This window comes from Spermophilus citellus, assembly GCF_964194105.1.
Source record: "Spermophilus citellus genome assembly, chromosome: 8".
NCBI lineage: Eukaryota > Metazoa > Chordata > Mammalia > Rodentia > Sciuridae > Spermophilus > Spermophilus citellus.
This window is the reverse complement of record NC_138189.1, coordinates 116,605,827-116,626,622: the sequence shown is the minus strand read 5'-3', so window position 1 is coordinate 116,626,622 and position 20,796 is coordinate 116,605,827. Positions and strand designations below refer to the sequence as shown.

Genomic DNA, 20,796 nt, shown 5'->3' with positions numbered 1-20,796 from the left:
AAAGTTATATTCTACATCTAGAACTTTGCTTTCTTACTTAAAATATATTCCTTTAACATTTGATAAGCAAAGTAAACTTGAACATTCTCCACAGTGGTTTTCAATATAATTATTAAGTATAGGTAATTAATTAGTATTATAATAATTAACACAACTTTTGATGGTTGTTTTAGGAATCATATCTAGCATCCATAAGCTACTTAATGTCCCAAATTTGGGGTATAAGAGTCCTCTGTAGATTTCACATTTGTAACTGATGGTATTGGGGATATAGAATAAACATTTTTTTTTAAAACACAATGAACAAGAAGTACAAAATTTTGGAGTCTGATGATATGAAACAATAAATAAATTTTCCATAACAATAACCACACTTTAGGTCAGGTGTGACATTCCTGGGACATCCCACTAAAATCTATATAGCTTATTACATTGTGAGATTTGGAGGCTAGCCTGATAAAGCTCTGTATTTTCAATAGCATGGTTCATTCACAAAGTGATTTTCAGAATATATACTGGGAATAAAGAAATTGTGCTCATTGGGAACTGAAATAGAGCCAGTTAAATTCCATTCATCTACAATTATTTCAAAATGAACCCCACTATCATGTATAATATCATGCACTAATAAAAATATTTAGAAAAAAGAAGTTACGCTTAATCAGATGCCTTTACATACAAAATGAGTCTAATATTGGTAAATGAGAAAAGCTGCTATCATCACGGAGAACAATAATGGTCACTTTAAAATAGTTCATAGCTTTCACACTTAAGAAAGATTCTGTGTCATGAGCTACATTTGAAATAAGAAAGAAAAAAAGGTAACTTTCATTAAGCCTTATAAGCTTACTAAGTCTTTGGCAGTATATTGATTTTTAAAATATATTATCTTTGATCCTCACAATAGCTCTGCAAAGCAGGTAGTATAACACATTAAAGCACACAGAGTGATAGACATAGCAGGGAATATGAGTGTAAAAAATTCTTGCTTCAGGATCAAATACACCAGATTTCTACAATCTTAGAGAAGTAACCTCTGTAAAGCTGTTTTATAACCTATTGAAAAAGAAAGAAGCTGCCAGGCACAGTGCCACATGCCTATAATCCCAGTGGCTTGGGAGGCTGAGGCAGGAGGATCATGAGTTCAAAGCCAGCCTCAGCAACTCAGTGAGGCACCAAGCAGCTCAGTGAGACCCTGTCTCTAAATAAAATATAAAATAGGGCTGGGGATGTGGCTCAGGGGTAAAGTGCCCCTGAGTTCAATCTCCAGTGTCCTCCCCACCAAAAAAGGAAAGAAGCAGAAAATAAAGTAGAGTCTTACTCTGCTTACTCAATATTGGTAAAGGTATCTCCCCTAGGCACATCCTCGAGGAGGTTTCTGCCCTATTGTGGCTAGGTACAGCAATGTGGCTCATTCTGGCCAGGGGGTTCTGAGAAAGAGGAAATACAGTTAGCTTTGGGCCAGCACATTGAACTGTCAATGTAAGGTCCTACAGAAGTCTGCTTTCTCCTGACACAGTAACTGGTCACATTTGTGATAGTTGACTCTGTCAGTCTGGATCCAAGTGATCAGAGTCAGTGGGAGCCCCTTTGTCCAATCAAATTGGACAGCAGAATGAATTTTTAAAAATGCTGTTTTAAGCACTTAAGATGCTGGAAGTGTTTATCACTGAAGCACAACCATGATGAAACAGACTGGAAGGGGTCACTTCTATCCTACAGTGTCGTCAGGATTTAATGAAATAACATGAGAAGCATTTTCAATGTTTATCATATAGAAAATAGTAAGTGAATGTACCTTTATTATTATATTATTATCCTCTTTTAACAAATTAGAATACTGAGATCACAAAATATTCTGTAATATGCTGAAGGATATACTACTAGTAGGTGACACAGTTTTTTCTGTATGACTTTGAATCAAAGATCTTTTCATGAAGACCTTCTTTGGTCATCTGACTTGCACAAAGAAAAGCCTCAATATAATTATTATTTTTTGTGCATGTTTGTGCCTTTTGATTATTGTTCTAAAACCTCTTTCTGAGACAGGCAAATACATTTCCCTTTAATATTTAAATTTATTTATTTTTTGCTGTTTGTTTAACAAATTTTGTCACACAGGAAGGCAGTCTCTATGGAAGTTTTAACTATCAAATCCCTTTAAAATCTAATGGCAGAATGTCTCTCAATGTTTCTCTTCATAATCTTTCTTACCTATGTTAATCTGGTCTAAAAAATAATCAAAACATAAGGAACTCATTTTCTTTTTCCAGTCTGTGCTTATATCAATATAAATGAATCCTTCCTCTGTCCCATTTCCAATTCTTCTTTTAAAAAATTCAACTTAATTTCCATCCCTCTTATGAAGCCAGCTCTAATCAACTTAACAGTACATCTGGCCTATGCCACTTATTTGAAACATCATTTCATATGATTCTGTCAGACAGCTTTGTACAGCAGGAGCATAAAGTTTTGAAACTGCATTTCCCAGGATCCCTTGTAGTAGGGTCATTGTTAATTTCCTCCAGTGAGAGGAATTCCCATGGGATTGGGAGGACAGAAGAAAAGAGAAGGCTATTTTGGGTATTATGACCGGCACACGGAACTGACTTAAAGCAGAGATTAGAAATGGATTATGTTGTGACATCTTTGAGGGAATTTACTGTCAACCTCCCTTGAACCACAATAAACCAATCAACCAACCAACCCACCCCACAACTACCATGTAAAAACATCAGCCCAGACTAAACAAGTGTTTGCTGTTCAAGACTTAAAACAACTGCTGAGCCACCAAATGTTCATGGACAGGAGGTGAGCTACATAATTTAAGGAAGATATATTCCCTGTACTTCCAGGAAAATAATGACAAAGAGGAGATTCTCAGAGGGTGCAGGCAATAATCCGAGAGAAAACAGGAAAAGGAGCTCCTCATGGGAAGCAGAATCTAGGTCTAATCAAAGGATCTCTACAACTTCATGTGCACATGCAGTGTGTGCGTACTGGAGTGTGAATAATGGGCTTGTTTAGTGTGGACAACCTGTCTTATTTATGTATATTATGAGTATATGTGTGTGTAGGGAAGAACATACAACTTGGCTTTCTATTTTATAGATTCTCAAACTTGAAGGAGCCATGTCTAGACCAGATGGAATACTTATGTGCGACTCAGAAATGCTAGAGGGTGACAATGATACAAATGTATGAATTGCCAAGATCATTGTAATGTCATGTGTAGATAATAAAAAAAGGTATATGCTCATTTAAAAATTAAAAAAAAAAGAAATGCTAGAGGGTGAGCTAGGTGTAATGACTTAGTTCGTTCTTTGTATTTATGGCGGGAATGAATGAGTTTTTCTGCATAAGAGAAATGAAAAATATATTTGACAAATAAAAGGGTGGGCTGTGGCAATAACCCTACTACCTTCTCCTGTTTGTCAACTCCTATATCATTTCCTCTTCCTGGGTACCATGGAAAATGACTATTCCCAATCTCCCATGAATGTTACTGACTTCTGGAATATGAATAAAAAGGACAAATGTCACTTCTGTGCCCAGGCAGTTAAGTGTCTACAAATTTTGTGCAGACCTTTTCTCTCTTCTTTTTCAGTACTCATCTTAGAGGAAAAAATTTTGCATGACATAGTTGAAAGATGGAGGCTGTCTATGACCTGAATCACCCGAGTCCCACCCTGCCTGCATCAGGCAGTGAGAACACCGGGAAGTAAACTGTTTCTGAACATGATAAGTGATATTATAGGAATGTTTGTTACAGCAATTAGCATGAAAAACCTTCATGCAGTTTTGGTCATAACTACATGCAGGGCAAATAAGGAAAAACTGGAAAAAAGAAGTTAATGAGATCTTTAGGGTTAATGAAAAATCAGAGCACCCAGGTAATTTGCTTGTTTTTCAAACAGGATGGTGAATTCAAAGGTGATCTAAGATTAGAAAGTTTGTCCAGCATGGTGATGTTTTTATATAGTTGCTCTTATATATAACTCAGTTCCATAGAGTAAGAGATGTGGCGTGAACAGATGTGATGAAATATCCACACCCAGCCTAAACTTTGGGGTGTTTATCAAAACGGGGCAAATGTGCAAGAGGAAATGATTCAAGCCCAGGGAGGGTCAGGGAAGATATCTAAACCCTGTGTTTTGGGAAGCTAGACGTGCAGGACCAGTGCACTTGGGTTAGCCATGCACTGAATTCCCCAGCAAGGCTCATCTGGAGGTTCTCTTAGACTTCCTCCCGCTCTGTGGCTTAGGGCTACAGAAGCCTACAGCACCTGGAAAGAGGCTAAGCACAGAAACAATGGTTAAATGAGCAAAATTACTAAGATTAAGAGTTTATGCACATGCATCAGATATGTCATCTTATTTCATATTTATTTAAAGTGAATTAACCCTATTAATTTACTGTTAGCACATAGGTCATTAAATATCACTATCCAAGTAATTGTCATTAATTCTAAAGAGAGCCTAAGAATTCAAATATATTCTTAGTCAAATAAATATGTATACTTATAGTAAAAAGAAAATTTAAAGATAGATATGACTCTGATGGTACATAAAGTGTTTTTTTTTTCCTTAATCTTATGCTACTAAGCACTGAAGATGTGTTGCAAAGCAATTTCCTAAGATAATAGAAGAGGTGAAAGATAAAACAAAATTTTATAACCTAGTACCTACAGACCATATGACAAAATGTGTTGTTTTCTACTTCTATTAAAATATAAAATATTTTCAACATAGTGTAATAAACACAATCATATATGCAAACACAGGAGGCAGAAAGGCAAGATAGGAAATCATAGCAAGAAAGGCTAAAAAAAGACAATTCAAGGAAAGATACAAACACACAAATCAAAATATGTTAAGTTCCAGGCATTGTATTTAATATGTATTTAATAGTTAAAAACCATTTCTAAAGGAAAAATGTAATAAATTTGACCAGATATGTATAATAGCAAAACTTTATTACCACATTGACACTCACCACTTTGCCATAGAATAAGAGAAACATTTGATTCACTTATTCCTTTATTCTCAAACACTTATTGAGATCCACTATGTGCCTGATATTATTAAAATATTACCAAAAAGAAGAAAGGGAAGTGGGCTGGGGCTGTGGCTCAAGCGGTAGCGCACTTGCCAGGCATATGTGCGGCCCAGGTTCGATCCTCAGCACCACATACAAACAAAGATGTTGTGTCCACCGAAAACTAAAAAATAAATATTAAAATTCTCTCTCTCTCTCTCTCTTTCTCCCTCTCTCTCTCTCTCTCCCTCTCTCTCAAAAAAAAAAAAAAGAAGAAGAAAGGGAAGAGATAAGGAGGAAGAAAATTCCTCGATCCTAAAAGAGAGCTCTCTGATGTTATACAAGACACTTGACACATCAAAAGAGGCTTTTTGTAAACAGAGCAAATATACTCAAAGAACTGATTATGAAGCTTCAGTATCATATCACCTATCACATTTTATACAAATCATTTAAAATGTGTCTATGGAGGAAAATCTGACAGACATTAGGGGGAAAAAAATCTAGACAATGGCTGAAACTGTCAGAGACCCATCATTTACACCTGCCTATGGGGCCTGAGGATATGCCCTCTGCAGCCTTCCCCCCTGGCACTGTGGCTACAGTTGCCAACATTAGTGTGGTCTCATGGGGCCTGAGATGTGCTCCTCCATGGTCAACACCAGCATTGTTGTGGTCATTGCTGGAAGCTACGTCACCACTGGTGCTCATTTCCACAGGCCTGAGATTATTAATAATCCTGGAAGTAAAAAATTTAACAACTAAGAATATTGTATGTAGTGAAGCTATCATTAAGACTTGAAAGAGAAATAAAGTCTTTTCTAGACAAGAAAAAAAACTAAAGATTTCATCACTACTTGACTGGCCTTACTAGGAATATTAGAAGTGAGAAGATAACTACAATCACAAAAACCATGTGAAAGAATAAAACTCACTAGTAAAATAGACATGCAAATGAAAAAGAGAAAAGAATGAAACCTTATCACTAAAGAAAACACATATATGAACAATAAGAGAGGTAGAAAGGAACAAAGACTACACAAAACAATCAGAAAACAAGTAATAAAATGACAGGAGTAAGTTCTTACCTATAAAAATAATCTTGAATGTAAATGAATTAAATTCCACAATTAAAAAATATGGACTGGCCAAATGGATTTTTTTAAAAAGCCCCAAATTATACTAAATATAAGAAACTCACTTCTAAAGACACACATACAGTGAAAGTGGAAAAACATGTTTCATACAAAAGTGAGCAGGAACAGCTAGCTATACATATATCAAAATAGAGTCTGATTCAAAATCTGCAAAAAGAGACAAAATTAAGATCATTAAGTTATAATGAAAGAATAAATTCAGCAAGAGGACATATGAATTGTCATGTTCTTGAATGACGACCCATGGATCACTGAAGAAGTTAAAGGGAAATTTAAAAATATAAAGTTGCAGGATACAAAGTCACACACAAACAGGTGCACTGGTATACTCCAATAATGAACTTGTTGAAAAAGAAATCATGTAAGCAGTTCCATTCACGATAACTGCACACAAAAAAAAAAAGAAAAAAATTTTTTTGAATAATAAATTTAACCAAGGAAGCAAAATATCTTTAGAATTATAAAACAGATGAAAGAAATTGAAGAGGAAACAAAAAATGGAAAGACAGTCTGTGTTCATGGAAGAATTACTATTAGTAAAATATCCAGATCCACAGATCAAATACAATCCCCATCAAACTAACAATGCTGTTCTTCACACATACACACACACACATACCAAACACAAACAAACAAAAACCTCTTAAAATTTGTATGGAACCACAAAAGGTCCAGAGTAGTTGACACAAAATTGAGCAAAAGAAAAAAAAAAGCTAGAAGCATCACAATACTTGATTTAAAAAAGCTACAGTAATCAAAACAGCATGGTAGTGGCATATAAACAGGTGCATAGACAAATGGAATAGAAAATAGAACAGAAAAGAGAACCCAGAAATAGAACTACACACTTTTATAAACTAATTTTCAACAAAGTCACCAAGAACATACATTGGAGAAAGAACAAACTCTTTAATAAATGGTACTGGAAAAACTGGGTATCCATAAATGGAAAAACCAACTAGATTCCATATACAAATATTAACTCAAAATGGATCAAAGTCTTAAATTTAATACCTCAAACCATGAAACTACTAGAAGAAAACAGGGGAAATGCTTTAGGACATTGGCCTGGGCAAAGATTTTTTTTTAAAAAATATGTCCATAGAAGCAACCAAAGCAAAAAAACGACAAACTAAATTATGTCAAAGTAAGAGGCTTCTATAGAGCAAGTGAAACAATCAGTAGAGGTAATTTTTAGAGTGAAAGAAAATAATTACAAGGTTTTCAACTGATAAGGGATCAATGCCTAGAATATACAAGGAACTGGAAAAAAATCAATAGCAAAATATTTAAATAATCTAATTACAAAACAGGCAAATAATTTCAGTAGACATTTCTCAAAAGACATTCAAATGACCAACAACTATATGAAAAAATGCTTACCATCACAAATCCATCAGGAAATACCAATCAAAACAATAATGAGATATCTTCTCACCTCAGTTAGAATTGCTATTATCAAAGAGATAAAACAAACAAAAAAACAAAAAACAAGTCCAGTAAGGGTGTGAAGAAAGAAGAATTTTCATTTACTATTGGTGGGAATGTAAATTAGTGCAGCCATTGTGGAAAACAGTATAGAGAATTCTCAAAAACTCAAAATAGAATGACTATATGATCTAACAGTCCTTCTACTGGGTATGCATCCAAAGGAAATGAAGTAATTATATTAAAGACACATCTGCACTTGCACGTTTATTGCTGTACTATTCACAATAGATGCAATATGACATAGGTGAAGAAAATTCGGTGTACATATATACAATGAAATATTATTCAGCCACAAAATGACCTTATTCTGTCATTTATGGCAACATGAATGGAACTGGAGGACACCATGTGACGTGAAACAAGCCAGGCACATAGAGACAAAATGTTGCATGCTCTCACTCATTTGTGGAAGCCTGAACTTTGATCTCATAAAGAAAGTAGAAGACTGATCACTATGAAGTCAGGTGGATGAGATAAGGCTAGGAAGATAGGGAAATGCGCCCTGGGCAATTCCCCCTGGGCAGCGGAGCACAAACAACAGCCACAGGTTTTTGCTGAGACATTTACAAAATGGTTATTTTTAAATAGGGACCTACGTGACCTGGAGTTCATAGGAATTCAGGGCATACGTGACCTGGAGTCTGTGGCCTCTCCAAAGAAGGAAAACACCTGATCAATACTTTGATTGAGTGCCTTATCCAGGATTGGGCTGGGTGGACTTCCTTAAACCTATGAGACCCATGTAAACCCTAGACAACAGGCATCCAGTGGTAACCCTCTTGGGTCCCCTCCCAGCCACGGGAGCTTGGCTTCACTTCACTTTCACCCTCGGCTGTCTGTGAATCATATTCTTTAAATGTAGGGGACAAAGAAACCACCTCACTCCACACTTCACATTACAATTACAGGGTAAGAAGGTGTGGAAGAGAATGGTTAATAATACCTTACCAACTACAGTTAGATAGGAAGAATTAGTTCCAGTGATCTGCAGTACGGTAGGGTAACTGTAGTCTACAACAATTTATATTTGAAGATAAGCAGAAGAGTTCAAAGGTTCCCAACATTTAGAAATGATAAATGTTTGAGGTGCTAGAAGTGCTTATTATCCTATTTTAATCATTACACATTGTATACGTGTGTCAAATTATCTTATTATGCTTCATAAATATGCACAAATGACTTAACTAAAATAAACATTTTTAAAAAGCAAAAATTTCACCAGGTGTGGTGGTACATGTCTGTAATCCCAGTAGCATGGAAGGCTGAGGCAGTTCAAAGCCTGCCTCATAACTTAGTGAGATCCTAAGCAACTTAGTAAGACTGTGTCTTTAAACAAAAAATAAAACAGGCTGGGAACGTGGCTTGGTGATTAAGTGTCCTTGAGTTTAATCTCCAGTACCCCTTCTCCCAAAAGCTAACATTTCTTAAATAGAAAATAATGTCCATTATTTATCCTTGAAATATGACATATACTCCCTTTTTGGGTTGCCAAAGCAGTGGTCCATAACAGGGATAAAAGGAAAAAAAAAAAAGCCTACCGTATGAATAATAGATATAGAGAAGAAAAGAAACAATAACGATCAGAGATCAAGTAAATGCAAAACAAAGAAACTAAGAATCAGAGAAGTAAGAATTGTTTCTTTGAAAAGACTAATAAAATAGATAAATTTCTGGCAAGCCTAATCAAGAGCAAAAAAAAAGGTCCCAATGGAAAATACTGGAAATGGAAAAAAAGTTCCTAATTACAGATAGTATCCAAATTATTGGATCACTAGTTAAAAATCAATTTACCAAAACAAATATAAAATCAAACAAAATATTGTAAACAAATAGACCAATAAACCTCACCTCAGACCCAGATAGTTTTATGGGTATGCTTTTCCAAACATTGAAGGAAAGAATCCCAATCTTAAACTGACTAACGCAAACTATTGTGTACTCATAATTTTAATTTTTATCAGTATTTTAAATCTGCTGATAAAAATCATAAAAGAAAATCAGTGTTTATGATCTACTTTCAGCCTAGTCGTGAATTAATCTGATAGGTACCCTCACACAATGACTTGACCTTGAGTGTTTTGCTGAGGTCAAAAACACAGCAACTGCAGTGAGAAATCTAAAGCATACCCCATGGGAAAAGACAAGAAAGATGATTTTTCTTCCCTTATTTTTCCGGACCCTCTTCCAGATTTATCAGTGAGCAATGAGTATGGTTTGTGAGGCTTATTTAAAGTCACAGTGCCTGTGTTCAGTAGAAAAGGACTTTTGAATCCTCTCCTGGTCATGACTGTACTAGGTTACTGGAGCTATGTCTTTCTACTTTCTATATCTGTTCATTTAAAAATCTGTTTGATGTTCTCTTCTGTATTATATTCCAATTATTTGTTTGCAGATATGGTCTCCATAGTATTGGGAATGGAACAGTTGTCCACGTATGTCCTTGAGCTTGCAGGGTTGGGAATCATTTACTCATCCAGGAAGTGTCATGGCACAGTACAGGAGGTATCCTTCTTTCATCTTGGACTCAAATCAAGCAGTGACTCTCCTACCTAAGAAGAGAAATACAATCCTCTCCATTACCCAAGAGCAGACACTGTACTGGCTGGGGGACAGATGGCTCAGACAGGTGGCTCAGGCTCTAGAGCGAATGGGCACAGGCCACTTCTGGATTGCCATTTTTATATTTCTTGCTCATTCAAGGATCAGAAATACTTAGCCATTCAAGGCAAATGCAGCTAAAACTAGAGATGTCTGAGAAAGAGCAACGGAGGCCAAATGGAGTAACATTAATACCAAGGACATATATCACACTCATAGCTCACTGTCAATGTAGAAGGGGCACATGACCTGTATTCTGAAGGTCTTCTCAGGTTTAGCTTTCAAAGATCCATTAGGGGACTTCTGCATGTATAACAAATTAGAATGAATGAATGGATAAATAAATAAATAAATGGGAGGGGAAAAAAAAGACGCACTAGGGGAAAAAGACCTAATAAAGTCTTAGTGCCTCAATAATTACTTGTGTCTCATATGCTCTAGCCCATTTCCATGATTTGACATTATAAAGATTATAATCACTCCTGAACTAAGCAGAGATTATTCTGTTCATGTAAACTTAAACTAGCTCATGTAAGGCCAAAAGGAAGCTACAGTCACAAATCAAGGCTTAACCAGTGTAGTAATTTCTCTATTAGTTGGGTCATAAATCATACAGTGGGATAGATGAAGAAGACAATAAGTGTACATTAATTATTGATTCTGTGTGTGATTAAAATATTATAAATGGAATCAATTTCATAAAAGTAAGAGAATATCTTCAAACAATTTTTATGAACAGTTTCAAGAATTTCTTTCTTTTGAAAGTGATTCATCTAGGGTCTCATCACCTTAAAGTAATCATGCTACGAGAAATGGAGTTCAGAAGCAAATGTTACCTAAAATTACTCCTCAAGCCATATATATTTTAATGGATTTGTGTGATGAGTACAATTTTGACAATGAATTTTTATTCATTACATAATAACATTTCTACTGTATGTGTGAATTAATTATATGTAAGTTCATACATACAAATATTTCAGTGGAAAAAATAAACATTTTTACTCTGTAAAGAATAGCATGATAGAAAACTAAAATAATTTTACAGAAAAAAGTTAAAGTATATCAAGATTTATAAGGAATGATATTTTCACTTTATTTACTTATTTTATTTATTTTTGGTACTGGGGATTGAACTCAGGGGCACTCAACCACTGTGCCACATCTCTGGCCCTATTTTTATTTTATTTAGAGACAGGGTCTCACTGAGTTGCTTAGTGCCTCGACATTGCTGAGGCTGACTTTTTTTTTATTTTATTGTTGGTTGTTCAAAACATTACATAGTTCTTAATATACCATATTTCACAGATTGATTCAAGTGGGTTATGAACTCCCATTTTTACCCCGTATACAGATTGCTGTGTCACATCAGTTACATTTCCATTGATTTACAAATTGCCTTTCTAGTGACTGATGTATTCTGCTGTCTATCCCATTCTCCACTATCCCCCCTCCCCTCTCCTCTCCTCCCCTCCCCTCCCCTTCTCTCTCTCCACCCCCTCTACTATAAATCGTTTCTTCGATTTATATAATTTTTCTCCTACCCCTCCTTTCCTCTTATATGTAATTGTGTATAACCCTGAGGCTCACCTTCCAATTCCATGCAATTTCCCTTCTCTCTCCCTTTCCCTCCCGCCTATCATCCCTATTTAATGTTAATCTTCTTCTCAAGCTCTTCGTCTCTACCCTGTCCTTGGTTACTCCCCTTATATCAAAGAAGACATTTGGCATTTGTTTTTTAAGGATTGGCTAGCTTCGCTTAGCATAATCTGCTCTAATGCCATCCATTTCCCTCCAAATTCTATGATTTTGTCATTTCTTATTGCAGAGTAATACTCCATTGTGTATAAATGCCACATTTTTAATCCATTCATCTATTGAAGGGCTTCTAGGTTGGTTCCACAATCTTGCTATCGTGAATTGTGCTGCTATGAACACTATCTTATATTTGATAAAGGGGCTAAAAGCATGCAATGGAGGAAGGATAGCATCTTCAACAAATGGTGCTGGGAAAACTGGAAATCCATTTGCATCAAAATGAAACTGAATCCCTTTCTCTCGCCATGCACAAAAGTTAACTCAAAATGGATTAAGGAGCTCGATATTAAATCAGAGACACAGCGTCTGATAGAAGAAAAAGTCGGCTATGATCTACATACTGTGGGGTCGGGCTCCAAATTCCTCAATAGGACACCCATAGCGCAAGAGTTAACAACTAGAATCAACAAATGGGACTTACTCAAACTAAAAAGTTTTCTATCAACAAAAGAAACAATAAGAGAGATAAACAGGGAGCCTACATCATGGGAACAAATCTTTACTCCACACGCTTCAGATAGAGCCCTAATATCCAGAGTATACAAAGAACTCAAAAAATTAGATAATAAGATAACAAATAACCCAATCAACAAATGGGCCAAGGACCTGAATAGACACTTCTCAGAGGAGGACATACAATCAATTAACAAGTACATGAAAAAATGCTCAACATGGCTAGCAGTCAGAGAAATGCAAATCAAAACCACCCTAAGATACCATCTCACTCCAGTAAGATTGGCAGCCATTAAGAAGTCCAACAACAACAAGTGCTGGCGAGGATGCGGGGAAATGGGTACACTTGTTCATTGTTGGTGGGACTGCAAATTGGTGCAGCCAATTTGGAAAGCAGTATGGAGATTTCTTGGAAAGCTGGGAATGGAACCACCATTTGACCCAGCTATTCCCCTTCTCGGTCTATTCCCTAAAGACCTAACAAGAGCATGCTACAGGGACACTGAGGCTGACTTTAAACTCTCGATCCTCCTGCCTCAGATTCCAGAGCTGCTGGGATTATAGGCATGCACCATGGTGCCAGGCTTTGGCTTGTTTTTAAAATAAGCTATGCCATAAATAAATAAAACACTAAGCAATGACTCAATACTTGATTTGCCTTTGAAAATAAATCCACAATTGTTTTTGCAGCAATGTGTGACTGAAATCATTCTTTTAAATTTTACCTAGACTCCAGAAAGTTTGAGGTACATTCTATCTTAGAATTGGGGGGGGAAAGGTAACCTTATAAATGTCATAGTGGTCAGTTAGGAATATTATATATGTCTAGTCAGTAGAAGTTCTACTCAAAAGGAAAGAGTAAAGATAAAGAAAATAAGCAGCTATATGATTTATATAATCACTTTTCTGAATAGACAAAAAAATGATCAAATTCTCATGATATATTCTGGTAAAAGGATTTTTTTCCTTTTCATTGGCAAAACAATTATGTGAATTTTAAGTTTTCCTTAATAGGAGAAACAAAATTTTATACATTTGGCCCTTTATTCCATCATATCTATGCTAGTTCTTTTTTGGTTATATTATTCACGTAAATACTTTCTATTAATCATGTGTTACTTTAGTAACAATAAAAAATCAGTAAGGTTATTTCCATGTTAGAACAAAAAAAATGTACAGTTGAGCATTTTACTTTAATCTAAGGAAGAAAAATGCCTCTGATGGATTTCTGTCACATTCAGAAGTGCCCTGAGAAAGATATCCACCCTTGACTATTTCCTCTGCTGGAGACTGGAAACAATTCTGATTGAACAGAAAACCATCCACTAAAGAATGTGACTGTCTGTAAAATAACAGGAGGTACCAATAATTTTTGGATGAATATAACCTTGATTCAATGCTCTAAATAAAAAGTATGTTTACACCACCAGCTCCCCCCTCCCCCACTTCATGCCACCAAAGCATGAAGTCGGGGAATGACCTCTCAAAGGCTAAAAGAAGTATGAACAGCAGACCATAGAGATAGGAGAGCATAAAGGCCCACGCTGGAGGTTTCACCTGATGTATGGAGTATAGGCTTTACTTACCTTGGCTCTTGGAGATGGTTTTGGCATATCTCTTTCTAGGTCTTTTGTTAAAAGGATGGGTAGAGATTTCTTACAATTGGCCTCCTATAAAAGAAGTATAAAAAATTAGAGAATAAAGACTGCTTACCCAGAAATTATGAGGTAGTCAAAGCAATAGTTAAGAGAGACAAGGCATTTCTACATTGAGTTGTTCACCTGAGCAGCTCATGAGATTGCAGTGAGGTGCCAGGATGTTTCCTCTCTTCTGTGTCCCATAGAACAGTGAAGTGAGATAGGAGGTGACCAAGGTGTGGAACATACAGGACCTATACATTCAGAAGCTCACTAAAATCATATCTGCACTGCCATGTCACTTTATCACATAAACACATACTATAGGCAGCTCACCTCTTCTTTTGAAAGATGAAAAATCATTTTCCAAGATATCAAGCAATAGAATTGCTCATGTTCTGACCCTTTATAGTCTTTATCTTAAAGAAATAACTTCAGATAATTTAGCAAACTACTACTAAATAGTGATAGAGAACAATACTAATGCCCTAACTGAGGAAGAAGGTCTGAGTTCCTATTTCAAAAATTATTACACTTCTAAGTCCTTGGGTCAAAGCAAAATAATATTTACAAAACTAAGGGCAGAAATTATAAGGAGGCAATTTAGATGGAGTTGGAGATATTTACACTTTATTACTATGTGATAAACAAATTATAATAATCTTGTTTGTTTTGGTTTCTAATAATGTAGAGTCTCACTTTTGAATCACCATTAACTTGAGAAGTTTCCCATAGATGATTTTATTCTGTCTTCAAATTAAGGGATAGAAAAATACAAAGAGGGGGCTGGGGATGTGGCTCAAGCGGTAGTGTGCTTGCCTAGCATGCGTGTGGCCCAGGTTCAATCCTCAGCACCACATACAAACAAAGATATTGTGTCCCCCCAAAACTAAAAAATTAATATTAAAAAAATACAAGGAATATTACAGACAGTCAAGCTAAGGAGAAAGTGAGATTTCTTTCACTTGCTCCATAACCTTCACCCCTGTATTTCATGTCTTTCCCCATGCCTAAAATCTGATCATGTAAATCACAGAAGTTTTTAGGTTAATAATTATAAGTCTAAATAAAATTTTAGTCTACATAGTTAACAATGTTACTAAAATTTGCTGGCATTATTATCACTTATTTCTAAAGGGAATAATATGTAGTTAGTATAAAATATCCCTAAAGAAAGCAACAGTCCTGGGCTGGGGTTGTGGCTCAGAGGTAGAGCACTTGCCTAACATGCGTGAGGGGGGTTCAATCCTCAACACCACATAAAAATAAAATAAAGATATTGTGTCCACTTGTAACTAAAAAATTTTAGAAAATAAAGAAAACAGCAATCCTACTTGCTACTAATGAACATTGAATCATCTGAGGTATCAGGCTTTGTGCTAAAATCTTGGCATTCACAATGCCATCCTCCCCTGTCCACTAGTCCTGCAAGGCAAGCCCTACGGCCATTATCCCCCTTTTAAGGATAACATATGAAGGCTACAGAGATAATTAAACTTGCTTATTGTCACAGAGGACTAAAAGATGGTTCTGTATAACTTTAAGGACTGAGTCCTTATCACCTTTGTATACTGCTTTTCATCTCTGTTATAATTAACATTTTAAACCACTAAATGGTGCAGCTATAGCATTTTAAAGCCAAAAGAGTTTTTTTTCCAAAGTCAATTAGTCTACCCCCTAATTTTAGAGATGAGGGCTTAGATCTTGAAGTGAAATACCCATGATCACATAAGGGGGGGATGAGCCTGGACCACAGGGCTGCGCACGGCACCTGTTCTCGGGTTTATGCTAGGGAACATTCCCAGACGCGGGGGATCAGGAGCCTCTTCTCAGCCAGGGGTGCTGGCAGCACTCTCAGCTGCCTGTGGCCTCTATGTAAGGGCCCTTGGGACATTTCTGAGACCTCCAAATAAACGTACATTCTGGTCCTACCATTTCCCACCAGTGACAACACCTGCTGGTGGTAAGTCGCTTACTGGAAATAGTGAATGAACCCATTCCCACTTCTGACTCACTGGGAGAAGGATAAATTATATCCAGCATGACATTTCAGAGAGCCAAGTGTTTAACTGCATAATCTGTTGCGTAATTTTGGATAAAACAATTATGCCTAATCCTTGTGCCCCCTCTTTTAAACTACTGATATGTAAATGTTCCAATGTAAAGAGAAGAAACAAGGATGACTATTAAGGAATTTAGTAGGAGCAGCTAGCCTTTGTTTAGGACAGTCTCAGTGTTTATAAATGTCTCTAATTCTTTCTTCCTTAGACATAGGATAGAAACAACAGTATTAATCCTGTTTTCCTTCTCTGTCCCTGTGAAATAATGAGCAGAAGGCTAACTTCCTAAAAGACTCTGACAGCATTTTCTCTAAGCTTTAATCTGAAAACATCACTCACTAGTTTATTTTTTATTTTATGATTTTGAAATTCACACAACAAAGGCAAAGTGAAGTCTGAGAGATAGAGCACTAAATTGGGAGTCATGATCTGGCCTCTTGCCAGCTATAGGAACGTAGACCACCATTTTAAGCCCTTGGGCTTCCCTTAGTTCAAAGATCTATTTAAAAAAAGGGGGAGGCTAGGGGAAAGGGGATTGGTTTAGATGGACTCCCAGAATCCTGTCTAGTTCCAAATTTCAAGATTTTATAATTGTTCCAGGAAGAAGCAATGTTTCTTGATAAAAGTCAAGCCACTACCTGTTCAGAATTGCATTCACAATCACCCCCAGAATGCCACTAAATACTGGGCCTCATCCATGCCATAAGTAGCCAACCATGGAGCTTCAGAGCCATAGGACACAGGGGACGTCTTCCCCAAAGGTCAGAGTTGCTTACTCATGTTTTTGGAAAACTGTTAAATAATAGCTTAAGTAAATAACAGGTACCAATTTAATGCATTAAAAAATATATCATAGTGTGAAATATTTTAAAATGTTTAAGAAAGTGTACTTTAAAAATATATGCGTGTACATTTGTACATGCAGGTATTTGTCTAAGACAACTGGAAACTTAAGTCCACACAAAAACTAGGACATGAATGCTCAGAGTAGCATTATTTATAATAGCCTAAAAGTAGCAATAATTAAAATATCCGTCAACTGATGAATGGATAAACAAAATATGGCATAGCCACACAATTGAATATCATTGTTATAAAAAGGAATGAAGTACTGATACATGCTAAAACACAGATTAACCTTGAAAATATTTTGTTAAGTAAAAGAAGTCAGATGTAGAAGGACACATATTGTGACCACTCATATGCCATGTCTAGAATAGGCAAATGGGTCTGGTCCTTATGAAGTTTCTTTTTGGGGTGATAAAAATGTTCTGGAATTAGGTAATGTGATGGTTGCACAACTTCGTGAATATACTAAAACCCAGCAAAATGCACACTTTAAAAGGGTGAATTTTATGATTTGTGAATTATATCAAAGTTTTTTACAAAGCCATTTAGGGCGAGTCCCCACACTCCCGGGAAAAAAGAAGAGAGCTTCGGGTTTGTGTTCAAACTTTTACCTTGAAAGGACTTCTTTGAAAAGGTTTGAAGGGGGATGTTTTGTGTTTCTAAGTGTTAAACTGTATGTGAGCACAAAAATTCATTCAATAAATATTAACTGAATCCTGTTATGGGCAGCATTCCAGTGCTGGGAACCGGAGAATGGATTAACAAATTGGACGTGAATCTCTCATATAGGGTATATTTACATTGATCTTAAACAAATGGCCTACTTACATGAGACTTTCGACTGAACTGATTACTCACCCTAATGACTTGTGTGTAACAACCACTTGCTTAAACCAACTGTGTCACAGTATCATAAAAACACCACTTAAAAATACAATAGGGAAGGAAAAATACCTTGTTTATCATGACTTTGCTGGCCTCACTATGCAAGGATTCATGACATTGTAAAACAGAAAAGCACTCCCTGTTCCTCAGCCTGGCATGCTACCCCACAGCTCTTCCCAGGCTTGCTGCAGGTCTGTCCAGGCTCCCCTGATTTGACCAGAGAGGACTCACTTCCCAGGACTGTTAATCCCCACTGTTCTCCTTCCCACTCATTGCTTTCTATCCTCTACCCTTTTCCCCCCCTTATCTCTTATAAAAACATAACGGCAAATTACACTTACTGGTTTTAATTCTTTACTGTACAATTTATGTTAATCTGTGAGAAGACTTGATCAGTCTGGTCCATGAACATACCCACAGAGCCTAGGTTTAGCATATAGTAGGAGCATCACTGTTAACTAATGAGTAAACTGAATGAATGAATAAAGTCCCTTTTCTAATTTTCCACAACCCCATCTGCATCCCTTCTGCGTACACACACACACACACACATATATATATATATATATGTATGTAAATATATAAATATTTATATATAAATTTACATACATATGTAAATATATAAATATATATAGCCATAGTTGTACACAATGCCTTTATTTATTTGGTTATTTATTTATTTTTATTTTTTTAGTTATAGGTGAACACAATGTCATTATTTTATTTATGTGTTGCTGAGGATCAAACCCAGTGCCTCACACATGTTAGGTGAGCACTCTACCTCCGAGCCACAACCCCAGCCCTATTTTATTTAATTTTATGTGGTGCTGAGGATTGAAACCAGTGCCTCACACATGCTGGGCAAGCACTCTACCACTGAGCTACAACCCCAGCCTCCTTCCTGCTTTTAATTCGCCTCTTAAGCTGCTTACATTTAAGGGTCATGCTTTCCCTTTTAACACCATTCATTCCCTTCCTCCAGTCTCTTAATCCTTGCCTTCCTCTCAAGGAAGTGCAATCCTTGCTGAATCCAGAGATACACCTTCTCTGTGTGGGGAATGGAGCACCTGAAAGTATCTGGGGAAAAACACTACAGGATTGACTGGCTTCATATTCAATTGATGACCATAAACCTGAATGAGTCCTTTCTCATGCCCAGCAATTCCGCTCTACTGGACTTTCTCATCTCCCAGATAGTATTTTATATCCTGCCCCTTGCCTTTTCTGAAATCCGTCTCCTTTAATTCTCACTTCATACTTCTTTGGGAAAATAAAAGCATGACAGTAGAAACTATCATTGTCCTACCAACAAATCTACAAACCTACCTGCAATCATGCTATCCTATCTGCTTTCTCTCCTGTCAAAGAGTCTGAATCTATAAGAGAGAAATTTCCTCCAAATGCTCCCTGGATTGCTTTTCCTTTTACCTTTCCATGGGTTTTGTTCTTTCAATGATTCCCTTTCACTTCCTGTCCTCTAGATCATTAACCACAGCACACTGTGGAAACCTATCCCATGGTTAGTTTCTTTCATTGTTTATTTTTTTTTATTTTTTTTAGAGAGAGTGAGAGAGGAGAGAGAGAGAGAGAGAGAGAGAGAGAGAGAGAGAGAGAGAGAGAGAGAAGAGAATTTTTAATATTTATTTTTTAGTTCTCGGCGGACACAACATCTTTGTTGGTATGTGGTGCTGAGGATCGAACCTGGGTCGCACGCATGCCAGGCGAGCTCGCTACCGCTTGAGCCACATCCCCTGCCCCTCTTTCATTGTTTATTAAACAACCCTTCCTTAATCTCGTATGTTCCACTAGCTCTCATGCAAACTTTGCTTCACCCCCTCTCCAGCTTCATCTTCATTGTTCAACAATAAAGCATCAGGCTGATACTTTAGGAATCTATCTCGATCCCTCCCTTCCTATACCTCCTACATTCAACACACCATCAAGCCCAGTGAGCATTACCTCCAAAATAAATTTAATCCATCCATTTCTATCACCCCAGTCATAACCATTACTGTTCAACTAAATTACTTCAAACATCTTACCTTCTCTAAGCTTTGTACATACACACAAGATGGTGTCACTTGTCTGCCCTAAACATTCCAATGTCTTAGCACACAAAGAATAATATCCGAACCCTTACCATGACCTACAGAGTCTATTTCTCTATCTTCATGTTATCTGACCCTCTCCTGCATGAGGCCTTAGCCACTATGGCCTTCTTTTCTGTTCTTCAAAAACTCCAAGTCCTCCCCTGCCTTCGGGCATTCATCCTTCTTATACCCTTTCCCTGGAATACCTTCCCAGTGATTCTTCAGCACTGCTGGTGCATTCTCATCTTTCATCTCCTGTCACCTCCTCAGAGTGTCACCTCCGCACAGTGGCTCCCTGTGCACATGTTCTTCTCTTAGCTGCTGCATTTGAATTGTAGTCCTGCTTTCAATTTGAATCTAATTTTATTCATTTTTAATGTATTTGCTATTGTCTATCACCCCCCAATATACTTCCAGTTCCATGAGGACAGAGAGCTCTAATCAATGTATCCCAGAATATGTCCCTCAAAATTCATGTGCTAGAAACTTAAATCCTGAGACAATAATGCTGACAGGTAGGCCCTTTAGATGTGGTCCTGTCAGGAGGGACCTAATGAATGGATTAGTGCTGTTATCTCAGGAATGTGTTCCTGGTAAAAGGATGCATTCAGTCCCTCCCCTCTCCTCTTTCTGCCTCCTATCATGAGATGATGCAGCACAAAGGTGCTCACCAGATGCCCCCTTCTTGATATTACCCTTCCAGCCTTCACAATGGAAAGAA

General features: G+C 36.7%; 1 protein-coding gene across 3 annotated transcripts in view; it reads right to left on the bottom strand.

The window, feature by feature from the left end:
• FAM13A (family with sequence similarity 13 member A) overlaps positions 1-20,796 on the bottom strand; it is a 332,113-nt gene that overhangs the window by 152,369 nt on the left and 158,948 nt on the right. For all 3 annotated transcript variants that reach the window (XM_081303803.1, XM_081303804.1, XM_081303805.1), the window contains exon 6: positions 14,141-14,224. In XM_081303803.1, coding sequence (XP_081159929.1) covers positions 14,141-14,224 — 84 coding nt within the window. The remainder of the gene's footprint in view (positions 1-14,140; positions 14,225-20,796) is intronic.